Raw genomic sequence first — 19,377 nt, 5'->3', positions numbered from 1 at the left:
ATAGTACAGACAGGAGTGACAGATAAGAAGGACTTAATAGAGGACAAGACATGGAAGGCAGAGTGCTAAATGAACAGAAGTTCAACTTATCCTCTTGAAGCTTAAACACATCATTATAGATAGCATGTTTCTCATATGAATAAGCATTCTTACAGTTCTGCAAATGACCAAAATTACATGGTTATCGTTTATAACATTGTTTTCATTGCTGTATTATATTGATTTGAATTTTAAAACCTTACCATTTCTGATGTCACTCTCTGGTGTCACCATGACTGGATAGTAGGACTCCACACAAAGAGGACACTGAAGCATTCGAAACTCCATAACAACATCACAAAGAGCATGACGGAGGCCATTCTGAAGCTTTTCAGTAAGTTGCAGTAGACTAATGTTGCCCTGTTCCCAGATGTCAAAACGTACAAGTGTGTTTGGCTCTAAGAAAGTAAAACAGTGATTAGATGCAGCTGTGCATTCAAACTATGGGCAGCCAGTTGCAGCTATATTCTGTGATGTGCCCCTGGGCATTTGATTCTATGCTGTTCACTTATACCTGTGGCTTGTCAGCTACATCTAGAAAGGGTTGCAAAATCACATTACTGCTCACATCACAAAACATTCCATACATGTAAGACCAGGGATGAAACTTGCAAAGTGCTAACTGCCCTTATGAGTTGCACTCCCCCATTGGGCTTAAGTAGTCCATAGCCGAGCATACTTGTATCACAATCAGTTGAGCAGAACGCGAGGACTTCTGGTTTCATTTGTATATCCTGAATTTTCTCTGAATTACAAAGATGAAAAATACAAATACCCAGCAGAACAACCAGCTTTTACTCAGAAGATTTGTGCCAATGAAGATTAAAAATAAATAACAGGTTGAAGCTGCCTGACCAATCTGTTTCATCTTTAAGAACAAGTGACTTTCCAAGGACGTTGAAAAACATTGTGACTTTGTACATGTCACCTTCCAGAAAACCCATGATAAAATTCTGTTTGATATGATGCTGAAGAAGCAGGACTTAGCAGGCATTCTGGATAAAAATTGGAAGTGATATGGAATTTGTGTTACAGCGACTGTAGCAAGCACTTGTTCATGAACTGTTACTTAAGGGGACATACTAATTGCTGCCATTGTTATTCTGTCAAATTACCCAAATACCAGGTCCTAATGTAGGCAAATGGGATTAGTGTAGACGGGCAAAATGTTAGTCATGCACACGATGGACCAAAGGGCCCATTTCTGTGCTGTGCAACTCTATGACTATATAACGGCATTGTAGGAACACATCCACCAGATCATATTCAAGGTGAAGGCCAAACAACACCTTCAAGGTTAAAAAGGGTGGATAACTAATATAGTTTGTCCATTCCACCCAGGTCTTGAGGATTCTTTTTAATACACACCTCCTCACTGTCACCCAATTGTTCCCAGGATGATAGCGCATATACATATACATACACATGTGTGTGTGTGTGTGTGTGTGTGTGTGTGTGTGTGTGTGTGTGTGTGTGTGTGTGTGTATGTATGCATCTCAAATGCTGTACAAAATGATGTTTCTAAGTGAATTCTGCAGTTTCATTCTTCCATTCAGCATAATGGAGTGGATCCTCTACAACTATACCTAATACATCAATTTTAAAAAGACACAATCTTGGATATGACATTAATGCTCTTGAGAACATTCAGAATGAACTACATTTTTACACGTTTGAAAAGCTACCTGACACTTTCCCTTCAGGGTTGCTCTCGTATCTGAAGACCTTTGTCAATTTGTTGAAGTCTGCTTCCTGAATGAGATCCATGCCAAAGAACAGTTTTGATGGGTCTGTTTGCTCCGCTTGTTGCGTTGTCAACACAGAGTTTCCTTGATGATCCACAATGGACAAAGCAATGCAGGCAATGCCTGGGATGAACATAGACCAAATAAAAAGATTGTAACCACTTATAAAATAAACTTGAAAAAAAGGTACAATATTTGAAATTATATATTGGTTCACCAGACATTAATCCAATGTATCTCTTGACTAGGTCACTGTCACCATGATGTTGGCATTTTTGTTTAACTGTTAAAATACACAGTGCAACACTAGCTCAAATTAAGATTTCTGAAGACCAGACTCCATGAGAAACAAGCACCAAATGCAACGATGTATATTGATTGCAGTGGGAGAATGATCTGCAAGGGGGTGATAATAAAAAGCTGTTAAATAGAAGCTTGCAACTTCCTTAGAACTGCTTTCCTCCTGAGAGTGTTTACCGGTTTATCCCAGATCCATTTCTTAAAATTGAAAGTGACCAGGTCAGGTTTAGGGATTTTATAATATTTAACTTCCTCTTGCCTCTAAATCAGCCAACTTGTAAGGGGGCGGGGGGGAAAAGAGAGGTTAAAGCAGATTTTTGGATTTTTTTAAGTAGCTGGCAAAATCCTATTAGCTGCTTTCCTGCAAATATTTTAATGATCTATCAGCATTGCTTAAAATGCACAAAAACAAGAGCTACACTGTGACTGGTAATAAAACTTTGGTTGCTACTACTCCTATGCAGCAACTTGGCGTGTCACCTTTGTTAAAGATGATATGCAATCGTTCATTTAAAAGAACCCATGTTAACAACTGAAGGAGACAGTTTCTTGTGAAACCAATAATATTTGATAGTTATAGAGTTGATTAGACTGAAAAATTCAGTACTTCTGGTATATTACATATAATATTCACAAGATTTTTCTGGTCCTAAAATATTTAGTAAATGACTACTAGATTTGCAAGTCTATGTACAAATGAAACTGAACAATGATGTGCACCCATTACAATTGCCAAGAGTCTTCAAGACACGGGGAAAATTGAACCTCTTATTCATAAATGTCTGGGAGCCTGCTCAACGCTGGAAGAATACTGATACACATATGCTCCAGCCCTTTGCCAATAGGTCTCAGAATACAGCAAGGTAGCACAAACAGCAACAACCAGATTTTTGAGCAAATTTTAATTTTTATGTAAAAGGAAAATACTGCAGATGCTAGAAATCTGAAATAAAAACAGAAATGTTATAAATGCTCAGCAAGTCAAGCACCATCTCTGGAGAGTGAAAGATTTTAAAATTTCGTCAGTGACTTTTCATTAGAAGTTTTATGCTTTCTTCACAGGAGAAGTAGAAGTGGGTTTCTGTCCCAGTCCCAACTTCACCATTTTATGAACCACTAACCACGCAAGAACTCTTAATGCCTCCCTGAACTTGTCTTAGTGGGCAGATACATAAAATCACCCCAAACACAGAAGAATTTCCTCACTTCTAAGCACTAAGCCAAATTGTAATTCAACTTCTATGCAAGTCAGACAATTATCTCAATCCTTTAAAAAGGCTAGTTTTTACCCAAAACACATTGCAAGCAATGAAGTACATTTGATGTGCATTCATTGTTGCAGACTATGTAATGTGGTTAGCCAATTAATGCACAGCAAGTTCCCAAAATCAACAATGTGATAATGAACAGACAATTTGTTTTTTGAAATGTTACTTGAGTAAATATTTGCTAAGGCACCCCTGCTCTTCTTCAGAATTGTCCCAAGCAAGTTTTTACATCTCCTGAGCAGGCTAGAGGAGTCTTAGATTTACATTTCATCCCAAAGAGACCACCTCTGACAGGGTAGCCTTCCATTAGTGCTACAAAGGAGTGTCCATTGAGATTAATCTGCTCAAGATCTTGGATTGGGACATCACATCAGAACTTTGAGTCTGAGGCAGCATGTTCAAAATTAGAAACCCTGAGTTCATGGCAATTCCATTGATTTAATGACCTGCAAGATTGCAATGCTGCCCATTACACAAGCCATCACTTTAGAAATTGAAGCTCAGCTTTAGAAAGCAACAGCAATATATATATGTATATATAAAACAGTTGAATTTGATACCCTCACCGATATATATATATATATAATATATATATCGGTGAGGGTATCAAATTCAACTGTTCAGTAAAGTCATTATGAACCACATTTGTCACAATATGCATTATCAAGCAGTCTAATATAAATATTCTAATGTCAAACATGCAGCAGAGAGCAACAGCAGAACATGCAGTATCAATAACACCCACCCCTCAGAAGTTCACACACTGAAGTACTAATTGGCATGAAATCAAATGCTACTTTGTACCAAAATAATCGGTCATGACGGCCAAACCCAAAATGGCAATGAAATGGGATTGGGAGATTCAGAAAAGACAACCAACAAAAAACAAAAGCTGGGAGGAAGGATTTTAAAAGCACACTGCCGCATTTACAAAAGGAGCAATACCTTGGAACTGGGAGGGTGGAAATAGATGCTGCACAAGTTCCACCATGGTACCTACATCAATGAAAGAACATTCATAGATGGCTTTGTCACCTAAAACACCTTCAACATCAATTATTATTAGAAGAGAAGCTTTACACAAACAACAAGATCTAGAGTGAAGAAATGAACTGGGAAAAAAAGCAAATGCACAATGGTAAGGACTTCCTGGATGATGCTGTGGTTCAGCTTTACTATGTGTTGAGTTTATGTAAAAAAGACATTAGTTTCTAGTAAAAGGTAGAGGCAATGGCTCAGCAGGTAGCACTGCTGCCTTCTAGCTCCAGTAACCTGGGTTCAATCCTGACCTCCTGTATGGAGTTTGTACATTCTCTCTGTGACCTCTTGGGTTTTACCTGGTGCTCTGGTCTCCTCCCTCATTCAACAGATTGGCAAGTTAATTGGATACTGCAAATCACCTCTGGAATAGGTGAATGGCAAGGAGATTCGGAGGTGTGGTGCCACGCTGGGGGTAGTTGATGCCCATGCAGTAGAGAATAGGTTACAGCGAAATAAGTGGAAGAAAGCAATTGATGGAATTGCTCCGAGAGACGGCATAGACTCATGGGCCAAATGGCTTCCTCCTATGGTGCACAGAAATTGGATATTTGGTCCACTTCAACAGGTGGTGGTGGGGGGAAAGAGGGCAGAAGGAATTACAAACTCTTCTCACATTTTCAGAAGTACTGATAATATGCACAACTGGAATACCATACTGTGCTGCTCACTGCACAGTTCAGTCTATTTGAGAGGGAACAGCAACATCTGGCATTTCAATCACTACTGCTTAACAAAATGTTGGAGAGCTCTGCTAGCAGTGTTTTTCCCAGTCAGCCAATTCAGCTTGTTCTATCAGTAAAGGCATCACAGGGAAGATGGGGCACTGCTACTATTTGTTGGAAAGCAAGGAAATAAATAGGATGAACATAGAAGGTTTGAGACAATTTGTTCCCCTCTCCATTAATTACGACATCTCTTGAATTACAACTCTAAAACCCAAAAAAAAAGAAACCCTTAATTCTTGAAATGTTGCTATTGCAGAAGCCTCAAGAGAATATGTTCAACAACAAAGAAAATGGTGTAGTGCAAGTTTGATCTAACAAGCTGCTGAACTCCTGGCTCCAATCTTTATACTGTGGGAGGGTACGTCACACACACATCACAGAAAACTCCCAATGAAAGTATTGTGTCCGATGAGAATGCAATTTCTAGATGTCAGCTCTGCACTGTGGAAGCTTGAGACAAAATTACTCACTGGTTTGGGATCAGTCAAGGCAACCTTTCTGTGATTCTATAACACCAAGCTAGGAGGCACAATAACATGTGTGTCTGGAGGTAGTATGTTAACAAAGGGACGCAAACAAAGTGAATGAAAAAGATAAGGCAAGCTCTGATTACACCCACACCAGTTCTGAGAAAGGTAAATTGCATTATTATCTGATTCTAAAGCTATGATATGCAGAGCATAAAATGAGCCCATTTGTTACATATAAAAAAAAGTAAAAAAACAAGCTAATACATACAAAAAATTAATCTAATAGTCAAATGGAATATTCAGCTTATCTAAATAGGGTTGGAATACAAAGCAGGGAAAATTATGTTTGAGTTGTATAGTCCCTATCAAATACCATCTGGAGTACTACATTTGGTCTTGGCAATGAAGCTCAGGAAAGTTAAATTTGGCCTTGGTGGTGCGACAGGGCGGAATCACCAGAATGAAAGTTGGCCTTAAATGGTAAGCTTATAAAGAAGGATTGGAAAACTTTGGCTCGTGGTGCCTGAGGTTTACAAAATTGAGGGATTAAAATGATAACACGTAGTGACAGAGAAACTATTTCCTCTGGTAGAGAAATATAGAACAGAACAGAACATAATCTACAACTAAAGACATTTAGGAGTGAAATTAGGAACCATGTTTTCACACAAGAGCTGGTGAAAATCTCAAACTCACTTCCGTAATAGGTAGGGTCAATTGTTTCAAGGGTAAGATTGACAGACTGGATTTTTTTTGTGGATCAAGTATCAAAGAATATGGAACAAGGAACGGTAAGGATGGGGTGTAAGTGGAACTCTGAAACATGTCAGCCATCATCTAACTAAATGGCAGAATAAGCAGGAGAGGCTGAATGGCCTGCTCCTGCTGAAAGAACGTGACTTCAATTCCCTCCTAAAAAAAAAACTCCAAATCAAATTAATTTATAAATATCCATGCCAAGTGCTATCTGTAGATGGCCAAGACCAGCATAAAACATGCAGTGAATTCTGCAAAGTTTTACCACTTTTGTCAAATATGGGGTGCTGACCCATTGATGAAAACCTCAATAGCCATCTACAGTGGTAGGCAAAGCAAGTAAACGCAAAATGCCTTTTCACACAAATACTTCTAGTGGCGGCTGGCAAAAAAAATATTCCTTCTATTAATAACTTTCAAAAAGCAATCAACACCATTATGGTGCAGGAACAAGGTTCTTTTTCAACAACTAGAAAATCCATAATGCTGTCAGCTTATTATTACCATGGTGAGCAGTGTTTGGTTACTATCACATAATTTACAACGTAATGGCTTGTTATTAAAATTAAGCTCCAGTTCATTTCCTTTAAATTCAAACATGGATATGCAAAATTCATCCAATCAGATATTCTAATGCAGTTTCAGGTTTCATTAAGTACATCTTAAATGTTCTTGTGGTCAGCTATTTTTCAACTGAGGAATTTGAATGCTGCAAAACTGTGACATTTATTTTTCTCTGCCATTATTTGATCATGCAAGCATTTCTCACAGTCTCACATACATGCTCCAAACCAGCTATGGCTTTCATACTAATCCCTTATTTTTCCCCTTATTGGCTAGCTTTCTTATTAACACAACACTTCTGATTCACTTTATTACAGAATCCCATCTGTTTTATCTTCCTTCCCCACATCAGTCAGGAGTCCATCTCCCCTCATCTCCTCTGCACCCCAGAAAAATATCAGTTCACCTAAAACCCTCACTTGCTGCAGCACCATGTCTCCCAATCACTCCCAGCAAGAAAGGCAATAGATAGGGTCAATGTACATAGTCTTTTTCCCCAGGATTGGGGAATCAAGAACTAGAGGGCATAGGTTTAAAACAAGAGGGGAGAGATTTAATAGGAACCCAAAGGACAACTTTTTCCACCTAAAGAGTGGTCAATGAATGGAATGAGCTGCCAGACAACATGGTTGAGGCAGGTACATTAACAACATTTAAAAAGTATTTGGACAGTACATGGATAGGAAACGTTGAGAGGGAAATGGGCCAAATGCAGGCAAATGAGACTAGCTCAGATGGGAATCTTGGTCGACATGGACCAGTTGGGCTGAAGGGCCCGTTTCCATGCTGTATGACTCTATAATACCTTGTTCTCACCTCTCTTGTTTTCTTTTTATTACACACAAGTTTGACTTGAGCCTTCCCATGTCTTCTCCCATTAGGGTAGTATTGACCCCTTCATGTACTTTAGTAGTACAAATTCTTTCTCCCTGTCTTCATGGCACATGGTATTTCCCCTTCCACAACAATACCTCTTCACTTTTACCTCTCTGCCAAGTTAGCTTCCCCCCATTCCCCTTTGTCCTTGTACATTTTTTCAACCTCACCATCACTGCCTCCCTATTAAAGTGCCAGAGCCTTACAATATATCCATGGCTTTTCAAATTTGAGGTCAAATCTAGTAAAGACCATTGAGTTAAACCTCCCTTGAGTATCGGCTGTAAAGGTCCTCTATGACATCTGTTCAGGTAACATTATCCTTTCCAGGGATTACAAACCAATTTGTATTCTGACCACACACAGATACACTGAATGAAATTTATAACAATACAGCACATGGAGCTGGATACCCTATACTTCACCAAGAATGCTTGATGCAGGTACTGAGTGACAAAATTTGATAAAACGTTGCTTCTGCTAGCACCGACATCTTTGGCCTTCAACAACAAAAAATAAATCCTCTCTTCAAACAAAAATTCCAAAATTTTGTTTAAAATCTTAATTCCTACTTTACTTAGTAAGAATTAAGCATCTCAGTGTGAAACAGATGCCCACTGAGGTTCTTTCTGTATACATCAGATCAACTTGTTGGAATGCTAGTCTCCTTAAATATTGATTCTATTAAAATTAAATCAGATTATATTATAACTGAAAATAAATCTTTAGATTGCAATCTCATATTGCAAGCAGGATCAAGTATCATTCTTTATTAGGGAAAACCACTTGAGTACACTGCCTTACTAAACGTCAGTATGTATTTCTGACATCAACTCCATCTCTTTTCAGAGTCTGTACTTTGTTCAAGAAACAAGGTCACATTTATATCCTTAATATCACCAGTATCTTTAAGTAAATAGCATACCAAGCACTTAAACTATAGGTCACAGCTAATGAACTATTGAAACAAGTGTCCTTCCACTTCAATAACATTCTTACTGTTTTTCTTCAGTCCCAGTGCCAATTCTCAAAACCCAATATTAAAATCTCAGAATTAATATTTGCCCATTTATCTTCTACTCTTTTTAACCTTGGTAATATCTACACGACAAGCCTTGACACTTCACTTTCATTTCTTGATAAATACAGTCCACTGCAATAGCCCAAATTAAATCCTTTAACTTAAAGAAGACCTATTTCCAGAAAAACTCAGCAATTATGCCAAAAAAAAAAGTAATTTAAGGGTACCAAACAAGCAAATTATTCACTCCAAGACTGGTTTCTCCCTAAAAATGCTATCTTTGCTTCTTACTTTTACTCAAAAAAGAAAATTTTCTGATGGGACCACACATGTGATGCCATGAATGACCATCTCTTAGAATCATTAGAGGCTGCCATAGCTTGTCTGTAAAGCAGCATTTCTACATCCAAATGAAGAGAACTAATAACTTGCCGAGTAGCTGGTAGGAAACATGAAAAATCCTCCCTCAAACATCTAAATCTACACAGAAGGGTCTTGAGGTGTTGTCCAGGTGGTTTTCTCACTGGTGCTGTGCAATAATGGCCATTTCTAGTTATAATTCTAGCAGCTAAAATATTTAGGGTCCCTTTCAAATAGTCCCGTCATCCAACATCCAACATCCACCAACATGTTATGCCAATAGAGAAATAATTGCTATAAAACTTGGTTAAGGAATTTGATATATTTTAGTTGCAACGAATGGATTTCAAAATGAAGCTAGATGCACAATGGAAGGAAAAGAAATTAATCCTAAGATTACATTAATACTTAGACAAATAGCAATTTTACGTTGTATTTATGGCAGAATAACCTATTTGTAAACCAAGATTAGTGAATGATGAAATTTGAATTTTGATTTAGTTTTTATTTATAAAATGAAGAATGCCTCTTTCAAAATTGATGCACATTTCTTCAAGTGTTAAAGGAAATTATTACCTTTCCCACCAGTTCCTTGACCACCAGGCTTATTGTAGAGGTAGATGTCAGCATCGGATACATTTTTTCCATGAGTGTAATGCTACAAAAATAAAACAATGAGGCAATTTCATGCCACCAAAGCCAATCTCAGATCCTTCCATCATAAAATATTCACCTCACCCAATCCACTGTAAAACATTCACCCCATCCAATTTCTTTCATAATCCACAGGTGATAAAGAGAATGACACCTACAAATACTCAGTGCATAAAAGTAAAAGAATTGCACATGGTGGGTGATATGATTGAATGTGCAATGCCTGTGCGTGCATGAGAATACAATGATAGAGCAAGTTATCAATACTAGGGAGCTCAATGCACTGCATGATTTTCTGTTATGCAACATAAACAATTAGCAGACTTAACTCTGCAATCTGATAAGGTGACAACTAAGAAGATACAGTAACCACATAATTATAATAGATCCTCCATGAAATTTCAGAGGCACATCACTCTACGGAGAAGTTTTGTTTTTGTGTGGGCAGTTCAAAGTTTCTAAAATGTAAATTGGATACCAATAGGCTTTTAAATCTCCCACTTGCTTCTGTTTATGACGTGGAATCCTTATAATAAGCAATATATTAAAATTAAAATTCTAGCTATGATTCTACATCAGGCCATAGCACAAATCTGACTATTATAGGAACTGGACTTGATTAAGTTAAAACTTAATAGGAGCAAGGTATAAAACATGCTATGCAGAATAATGCAGTTGATCTATTAGAAATCAGACAGAGATAATCAGCATCAGACACAGAACTGAAAAGCTGCAGAATGTATGCACACTGAGATAGTTACAGCTATACAAACACTTTGCCGTATGTCCCTTACTTAGCAGAACAAATACTGCATCTCTTGCTTCTAGAGATAAAACAACATCTTCTACCAATCATAGCCCTCTCACCTAGAAAATTACCTGGAAATGATGTTCCACATTACTGTCTGTGTACTTTGGTGTATGAAGGAAAATCAGCAGGTTCTGACGCAGGTAATGTACAACAGCATAAAGCCAAGGTAGACACCTATGAGAGATTGTGAACTGCACCACTTCTGTTGGAGCTGTGCCAGGAGGCTGTATAAACTGGATGGGGGGAAAAGAATAATCATTTAATAAAGAGCTAACAAGTCAGGCTGGCTTACTGACTTGTACCTACAGGTCTCAGGTTGGAGAGGTTCATCACAAACTCTCGGCCTAAGGACCAAGATACAATCTGAATGCCTTGTAAAGAAGTGTTGACAATGGCCACTCAAAGGAACATTTTAAAGATATTAGAAACCAGTAGATCAAAATGGGGATGATGTTTTGTTAAAAACATTACTGCTGAATTAAGCCTTAAAGTGCTAGTTTACAGCTTTATAAACCAAAATAAATCATCATCCATTATTATAACAATCCACTACTGCCATCTTGTGGGCTTCTCTTGCAGCCTTACAACCAAACTAGAAACAACAGTGCTTTGTGGTTTGATTAAAATCATTCCAGCAGTCCTTTTGTTCACGATGTCGCTTTCACTGTGCAGTCTTTGGATGAGTGGCTTTATATTATTTCACCTGATGTTATTCTCTGGGCTGACCCAATGTGGTTGTTTACAAGACTCACTAAATTGCTCCCCACTTCAGTCTTAACAACTGGAATTGGTCTATTTAGAGTTGCCACTGCAGCTATTGGTTAAGCAACTAAAGAAATGGACATTTTCCATCAGTTCACTCAAGCAACAGCAACTTCAACGAAGTAACATCCAGCTTCTGCTTCCTACTTCCAATTTTAGAGATATTGATAGCTTCACTGCAATTAGCCGCCACCTCATTATAGATTTTTACATTTCAAAGTTTGCTATACCTCGACATCAGCAGGAGTTAGTTTGCAGTTCCTGACCAGCATGACGGTAATGATATCAAGTGTTGCCTCATCCAACCGTCTTCTCAGGACCTTTACCAATTCATCTGTGATTTCAGGCCCTGTGAACACCAGAAAAGCTATTCAAACAATCTATGAAAACAGCACATTGCAAACTATTGCAAATCAATAGAAATGTGCACAAATATTATCTACTAAGGATGACAAAACAAATAAAATACATATTTGCACATATTAACAAGTCTTTTGCAATGGGCCCAAGATACAAGTAGATGATTCCCATATATGGTGTTGACGTGAATACCATAAAACTGTAGAGCCTGCCCAGTTAAAGTTAAAATTTATGTTCTACTTGAGCCTCCTGTCATGTTTCTTGATATCACTTCATTAGCATAACTATTCCTTTTCCCCCCATGTTTATCTGGCTTATGTTTAAATGCATCTATACTCTTCAGATCAATTGTTCCCTAAGGTCACAAGTTCTGTGTTCTCACAACTCTGAGTAAAGGGGTTTCTTCTGAATTTCCTATTTGATTTCTTGGTGACTCTCTATCCAATCTTCCTCATGCAGAATTCTCAAGTTATGCTATTAAAAGAGTACATATTTTTAATGATCTCCATTAATTCACCCCTCAGCCTTTTCTTTTCAAGAGAAAAGAGGCGCAGTCTGCTTATCCTTTCCCAATAGGTACAACCTCACATTTCTAGCTTAACCATGCAAATCTGCAGCCTTTCAAATGTCACTTTTATGATATGATGACCAGAAAGGTACTTACTCTGTTTGGTCTAAAGTTCGAAACATATTTAACCAAAGAAACCTTTTAAATTCTCACTATAGAAATCATTTTCTTTAAATTTGCTTTGAGTGACCTGCATCATAAATAAGTGACTGTTGTCTTTGTATGCATATATTTTTTAGTTCCTCCAACTCAATCTGTCAAATAATCCATGACTTCCTAATTTTCTTTCCTAAGTCTAATATCTCACATTTACATACTGAAATGTATTGCCATCTATATGCTCATTCTGGATTTACTAATTTTCTCTTGTAATCTGCAAATTCCCAAGCAGGAAATACAAACCTAACTCAACTATCAAAAAGCAAAAAAAAAGCTACAGTCTTTTGCACTTTACAGATGTAATTTAATTAGTTGTGAAGCTCTTCAAGGTTACGAAAGGCACTAGCTTTACTTCTGTATTATGGATTTTCAATGGTTTTACAGATGGAAGTTCAAATAGTACTAAAGTAGCATCAACAGGTCAAAATGCTGGCAAATCCACTTTAGGTGGTGGTGGTGTCCCCCAAAGTAATTGGCCATTAGTTTGGGAATCTCACACAAATGCATTTGTTCCAGCAGATTTCCTGTCAATTAGTTCACAACTGATTGACAGGAAATATCAAATTGCACTTCCCATGGAGTCTAGCCCTGGGGGTAAAGTTCTATAGATTTATCTGTCCTAATGATAGAAGATCTGCGCACTTAATTGCAACCCCATTTATCTGAAAGGGGAAGAATGGATGCATGAGGGAAAGTTAGTAAATGATAATTTGTATATTTTATAATACTGAGTTGATTCTAATGTATTTAATTACTTTAGGCATTTTCATGTATTTTAGCATTTTAGTTTTTTCAAAACTTAGTTGAACGATAAATTTCAGTGGTTTTGGAATATTGCTGAAGTTCTGTGAACGGCAGAGATATCTGCAAACATTCAATCTCGGACTACTTTGATACTGGCAAGCTTGGGGATATGGCTCAGCCACCTTCAAATCATTTCTGTAGGTGCAGCTTACCATTTCCAATTGGAAAGGCCCTTGGCTGTCCTTGGACTCACTGATTAGCTGGGAGACAGCCTAACTTAGTGGGTGTGTGTGAGGCAAGAACAGATTTTGCACTACTTACAAAAGTGAAGAAATGCAGAAATGAGAGTTGAGAGAGAAATAGAAAGAGAGAGCGAGCCACAGGCAACACTGGTGTAAATTTGCTATGGTCAGCTAATGAAAAGACCTTGTCCTCAGCTTCAGGTGACAGTGTACATGGCATTTCAACAGCTACTGTAATAAGTGTTTTTAAAAAGAATTTGATTAAAAGGCCTTTCTTAATTTTATGAGCCAAACTTTCACAGCTAAACTTTCAGTTTGAAAATTTAACTGCACAATTATTTAGCCAATTTCACTTGTTGCTCTCAAACATAATATTTAAATTTACAGCACTTTTATTCCTTGGATAATCATCAGATTCTGACACTGGTAACAAACTTACCTGCTTGTCCTACACCATGTACCATTAGCAGAATGTGCTTATCGACTTGGCCAATAGGTCGCGAAGACTCTGCACTTCGGCAGGGTGTGGGATCAGAGGGTTTGGAATTCTAGATTAAAGAGCAAGTCAGAAATTATGAGAAGTGGTCTGATCGTGTCTTATGCTAGAAGATCATTTAATCTTTCAAACCTGCTCTATCATTCAATGGAGTCAAGACTGATCTGTAACCTACCTCCAGATACTACCCTTGCCCAACATTTCTTAACAAAAATACGACCATCCATCATCCTTCTTTTTTATATATAGTCTCTGTTTCAATCATTAATTTTAGCAAAATAATTTAACTCGATCTCTTCTATTATCTGAGCTGTTACAATATTATAAAATGTTCCCGATTTGATCTTACCCCAAGTTCATCTACAAGAATTGGTTCCTGGCTGCGTGTTAAAGCCAATGAACGAGAAGAAAGCATGGACTGACACTCTCTATCTGAATCCGGTGTATTTCCACTGCATATTGTTTCAGATAGCCTGTCAGAATAGACAAAGAACAAAAGGAAAAAAAAAGGTTCTCACCTCAGTCATAGATTGTATTTGATGATGTGCTTAAAATACAATGACAAAAACAATTTAACTTACTTTGGCTCAATATGAACCATTAAGCAATCATCACAGAATTACATTGAAACCATATTACTGAAATGGGCCATTTGGCCCAATTTTTGCATGTTAGTTTTTTGATTCATATCTAATTGCCTCACTTTCCTTCAATCACTGGATTATAGAAATACACATCACCCTGATTGGTAGGTCATTTAATCCTTCAAATCTGTTTTACAATTCAATGAGAATATCGCTGATCTGTAACCTAATTCTAGATAGAATTCTTATCCTATATTATTTAACAAAAATGTAACCAGCCATCTATCCTGTTCTTAATATTTGACACAATTTCTGTTTACATCGTTAATATTAGCAGTGGGCCAAAGGGCCTGTATTGTACCGTATTGTTCAGGACATTTTACACCCTGGTAACTATCACATGCAAAATCATGATCTCTCCTATGTACACATAAATGACTTTCCGATTCTAGCCTTTCCACAGGAAACAGTTCATTTCTACCAATTCTGCCTAATTCTTCATTAAATCCATGCATCTGTTCCCTTGTGTTCTATTGAAAAGCTGAAACACTTCAGCAAATTGCCCTTGACCTTTAGAATGATACTACATTAGCATCATTTGAAAATCGGGATACCACTTTCTTCAGTCCCAAATTCATTGATCTCTTCCTTTTTGACATACACATTTTTATCTGAACTGCACTCTAAATCAGAACTTCGAAACTGTATTATCTGGAAACTACTCTTCAAAGATATTCTGCTGAAACAAGTCCACTGTAACGTCCACATATGGAGATTTTTCCAACATCTTATGTGCAAATGAGAGACCCTTACTGCCTGAAAAATGCACCCAGGGGTGTTTGGTATTGATATTGGTTTATTATTCTCACTTGTACCGAGGTACAGTGAAAAACTTGTCTTGCATACTGTTTGTACAGATCAATTCATTACACAGTGCAGATACATTGAGTTAGTACAGAGTGAATTGAGGTAGTACAGGTAAAAACAATAGTAAAGTGTAGTAAGTGACATAGAATTTAAATTTAAAAGTGTAGAACAATTATAGTAAAGGTAATGAGTAGATCTGCGGAGAGCAGCTTGCAATGAGTCGCCACGCTCCAGCGCCATCTTGCTGTAAAGCAAGTTTCTAAATGAAAATGATACCTTCTCAAAATACACAAAACTATTTAGTCCCTCCTCTTAGAGCTTTAATGCCCACTACCAAGGACATCAGTCAGGGATGTGTCATGCCTCTTCTATGCTACCTCAACACATTTTGACCCCAACCTTCATACGACTCGTTTTGGTTCCTCTGGCCTCTACTAGTCTCAGGCTGGACTAAAACTGTCAGGTTAATACCAACTACTCCAGCGTCATAGGCAATGTGCTCTGGAGTGCTTTCTTACCTGAGATAAAACACAGACTTTGTCGACCTTTCTTGGTACACAAACATGTTTTTCCTGTTCACAACTGAGAAAGCATTTAGAACAGATCGCAGGGCCTGAATAGCTGAAAAAAAATAAACAAATTTCACAATGAATGATCCACTTATAATATGGACTAGGAGGGAAATTTTTAAGTCATACAGCACAAGGAATGTTAGTTCTCCTCCAACAACATAGGACTGTGGATAAGAGCGAGGGAGGGGACAGGGGCAAAATTCACAGCTAAAAACACTTCAAATTAAAATCCAGTAATGTTAAATTACCTGCAGCAACACACACAAAATGCTGGAGGAACTAGCGGGTCAGGCAGTATCTTATGGAGGGAAATGAACAGTCGATGTTTCGGGCCGAGGTGGCACAGTAGTGTAGCAGTTAGCATAATGTTATTAATGCGCCAGTGACCCGGGTTCAATTCCCGCCACTGTCTGTAAGGAGTTTGTATGTTCTCCCCGTGTGTCTGCGTGGGTTTCCTCCGGGTGCTCTGGTTTCCTCCCACATTCCAAAGACGTACAGGTTAGGAGCTGTGCGCATGCTATGTTGGCACCGGAAGAGTGGCAACACTTGCGGGCTACCCCCAGTACATTCTCAGTGATGCAAAAAGATGCATTTCACTGTGTGTTTCGATGTACATGTGACTAATAAATAAATATCTTATCTTATCCATCAGGACTAAGGTCTGTGTTAAATTACCTCCTTGGTTTGATCTTTTTAATTTAAATGCTTGGAACAAGCCAAAGGATCTAGTCATGACTGCAAGTTGGTAGAATAGCTGCATTTACATCAGAAGGCACTATCTTAAACCTAGTGAATATGTGACTCCCTGTAGAATCAAAAGAAACCATAGGCAATGCACCTATCAAATTTCATGTCTCTTTCAATAAGCAACCACTTCTGGCACACTCGTCATTCTATCTGGTATCCCTGCAATTTAAACCACTTTTAAATATTTATCCTCTTTCCTCTTGAAGGCTACTACTGAAACACAGTATATCTATCATGCAGTGGATCCCAAATTTCAAATCACTCCCACTCATTGTGTACTTAAGTTTTTTTTAAATATTGTGATTGGCTCTTTTCTTCTTCACCTTAAATCTGTAAAGCTTAAGTTATTAAACTTTCATCCACAAGAAATAGCTTTTCTTTACTATGTCAGAACCTTCATATTTTAAAGCTATTAAATCTATTCTCAACCTTTTGTCCTCCAAGGAAAACTGTCTTAGCTTCCAAAGTTTATTCATGTAACTGTAATATTTCATCACTAAAACCTTCTGGTAAATCTCTTCTGTGACCTTTTCAATGTCCTCAAGTTGTTCCTAAATTGTGGCGCCCAGAAGTGGACATACTTTAATATAGCTTTAATCAAACCTAGCAGGGTTTTGTAACTAGATTTTGAGAGAAACAAAATCAGAAAAATGCTGAACACACCTTGCAAAGCAGGCACAGCATCTACCAAGAGAAATGACAAATTTAACATTGTAGATGTTGCCCTTCAACTGAACCACTGCTGTGCCTGACTTGTGGGAATTTCCATCATATTCTGATTTTGTTTTACATTTCCATCACCTGCAGTATTTCAAGTGCATTCTAATAATAAATGGTATGGTTTGAAACATTGTTTAGTTTTGGGATAATATCAAAAGGATTAGAAACTAGATCTTAATAAAGATCGATTCCATTCAGTCTGGAACCAATGGAAGTACTAAGCTGATCAGGAACTTGAAGATGGGAGATGGCCATATAAAAATTAAATGAGTAGAACACAAGAAAATGGACACAGGAGTAAAACCACTCAACCCCTCAAGCCTGCACTGCCATTCAATATGATTGTAACTGATTTACCCAGGCCTCAACCCCCATAGCCATATCCCTACAGCCCTCAATTCTTGGTCTTTCAAAGACTTATCTGCTTAGACCAGGGTTCAAGTCCGGCCACTGTCTGTAAGGAGTTTGTACGTTCTCCCCACGTCTGCGTGGATTTCCTCCGGGTGCTCCTGTTTCCTCCCACATTCCAAAGACATGTAGGTTAGGAAGTTGTGGGCATGCTATGTTGGCACCGGAAACGTGGCAACACTTGAGGGCTGCCCCTAGAACACTCAACACGAAAGATGCATTTCACTGTGTGTTTTGATGTACATGTGACGAATAAAGATATCTTAAATTACTTCTAATGATCTAGTCTCCACAACTCTCTGGGGCAGAGTAGTTCAGAGATTCACTACCCTCTGTGAGAAGCAATTTTTATGTATCTCTGTTTTAAATGACCAGCCCCTTGCCTTCCAACTGTGTCCCCTTATTCCAGAATTTCCCACTAGGGAAAACATCATGACATTTACCCTGTTGTGCCCTAATGGGATCTCACACATTTCAATAAAATCACTCTTCATTCTTCTAAGCTCCAAAGAATGCAGACTCAACCCATTAAGCCTCTCTTGATACGACAGTACTATCATCCCAGAAATTAACCCGATGAGTCTCTTTTGAACTGCCTCCAATGCTGCTACATCCTTTCTTAGGTAGGAGGACCAAGACTGTGTGCAGTATTCCAGATGTGGCCTCAGCAATACCCTGTACAATTGTAACAAAACTTCCCTTTTTCTCAACACCAATCACTTTGCAATAAAGGCCAACATGCCATTTGCCTTCTTAACTACTTGCTGCACTTACCTGCTAGCTTTTTATCCTTCCAGTGTGAATTTCACATTTATCATTAAGACTTTTTTCTAACATTTCAAGACCAGTAAAACTGTATTTACTGTTATCAGGTTGTGTTTAAATGACACAACCTGATAACAGTGTTTGTGCTCTTGCCTCAGCAGAGACAAGGAGGTCATTATGACATCCATTGATGTATTCTGGTAGGTCTGAATACACGGTAAAGTCTTCAGTTCAAGGTATGGAACACATTATAGCAAGCAAGGTAGAGTTTGATTATTGAGAACATCTGCTTAGTGTTGCAGTGACACCAAACACAGTTAAACGTATAGTGCAAAATCAACAAAATTTAGCCTACCTCTTGCAACACCCATGTTGGGTCCCATCTTCAGTCGAGGATGAATATGTATGATGGTCTTCCACACCACTTCGCATGCAAAATGGCCTGGCATAAACTGCATTGTGGCAGCCAAGTAATCCCTTGATTGGTAAATATCATCTGCTGAATAGTCTGTGATTTCAAGGGGAAGAATTAAACAAGAAATAAATAACTCCTTCAAACACAGACTTATGGAACACAAGATTGATTGTGTTTGTGACAGAAACTATGAAATATTTTTATGTAATAGCTGGAATTAAATGGAAGATGTCACCCTCAGTTCAGAAACCAATTAAATCAGTTCTTATTAAGATTGGAGCAATTTATGAAGAATAGAATAAATGGAAATTTTTAGACAGTTATACATGCTATGTGAT

General features: G+C 37.9%; 1 protein-coding gene across 5 annotated transcripts in view; it reads right to left on the bottom strand.

The window, feature by feature from the left end:
- szt2 (SZT2 subunit of KICSTOR complex) overlaps positions 1–19,377 on the bottom strand; it is a 179,931-nt gene that overhangs the window by 60,942 nt on the left and 99,612 nt on the right. For 3 of the 5 annotated variants that reach the window (XM_052011099.1, XM_052011102.1, XM_052011100.1), the window contains exons 43-52: positions 18,980–19,132; positions 15,931–16,033; positions 14,311–14,434; positions 13,905–14,013; positions 11,623–11,741; positions 10,699–10,863; positions 9,742–9,823; positions 4,298–4,348; positions 1,725–1,907; positions 243–437 (exon numbers count right to left, since the gene is read on the bottom strand). In XM_052011099.1, coding sequence (XP_051867059.1) covers positions 243–437; positions 1,725–1,907; positions 4,298–4,348; positions 9,742–9,823; positions 10,699–10,863; positions 11,623–11,741; positions 13,905–14,013; positions 14,311–14,434; positions 15,931–16,033; positions 18,980–19,132 — 1,284 coding nt within the window. The remainder of the gene's footprint in view (positions 1–242; positions 438–1,724; positions 1,908–4,297; positions 4,349–9,741; positions 9,824–10,698; positions 10,864–11,622; positions 11,742–13,904; positions 14,014–14,310; positions 14,435–15,930; positions 16,034–18,979; positions 19,133–19,377) is intronic. The other 2 variants (XM_052011101.1, XM_052011103.1) reach the window with 1 other exon arrangement.

The sequence above is a fragment of the Pristis pectinata genome, chromosome 3 (assembly GCF_009764475.1).
Source record: "Pristis pectinata isolate sPriPec2 chromosome 3, sPriPec2.1.pri, whole genome shotgun sequence".
Classification (NCBI taxonomy): Eukaryota; Metazoa; Chordata; class Chondrichthyes; order Rhinopristiformes; family Pristidae; genus Pristis; species Pristis pectinata.
This window is presented reverse-complemented; position numbering and strand designations above follow the sequence as displayed.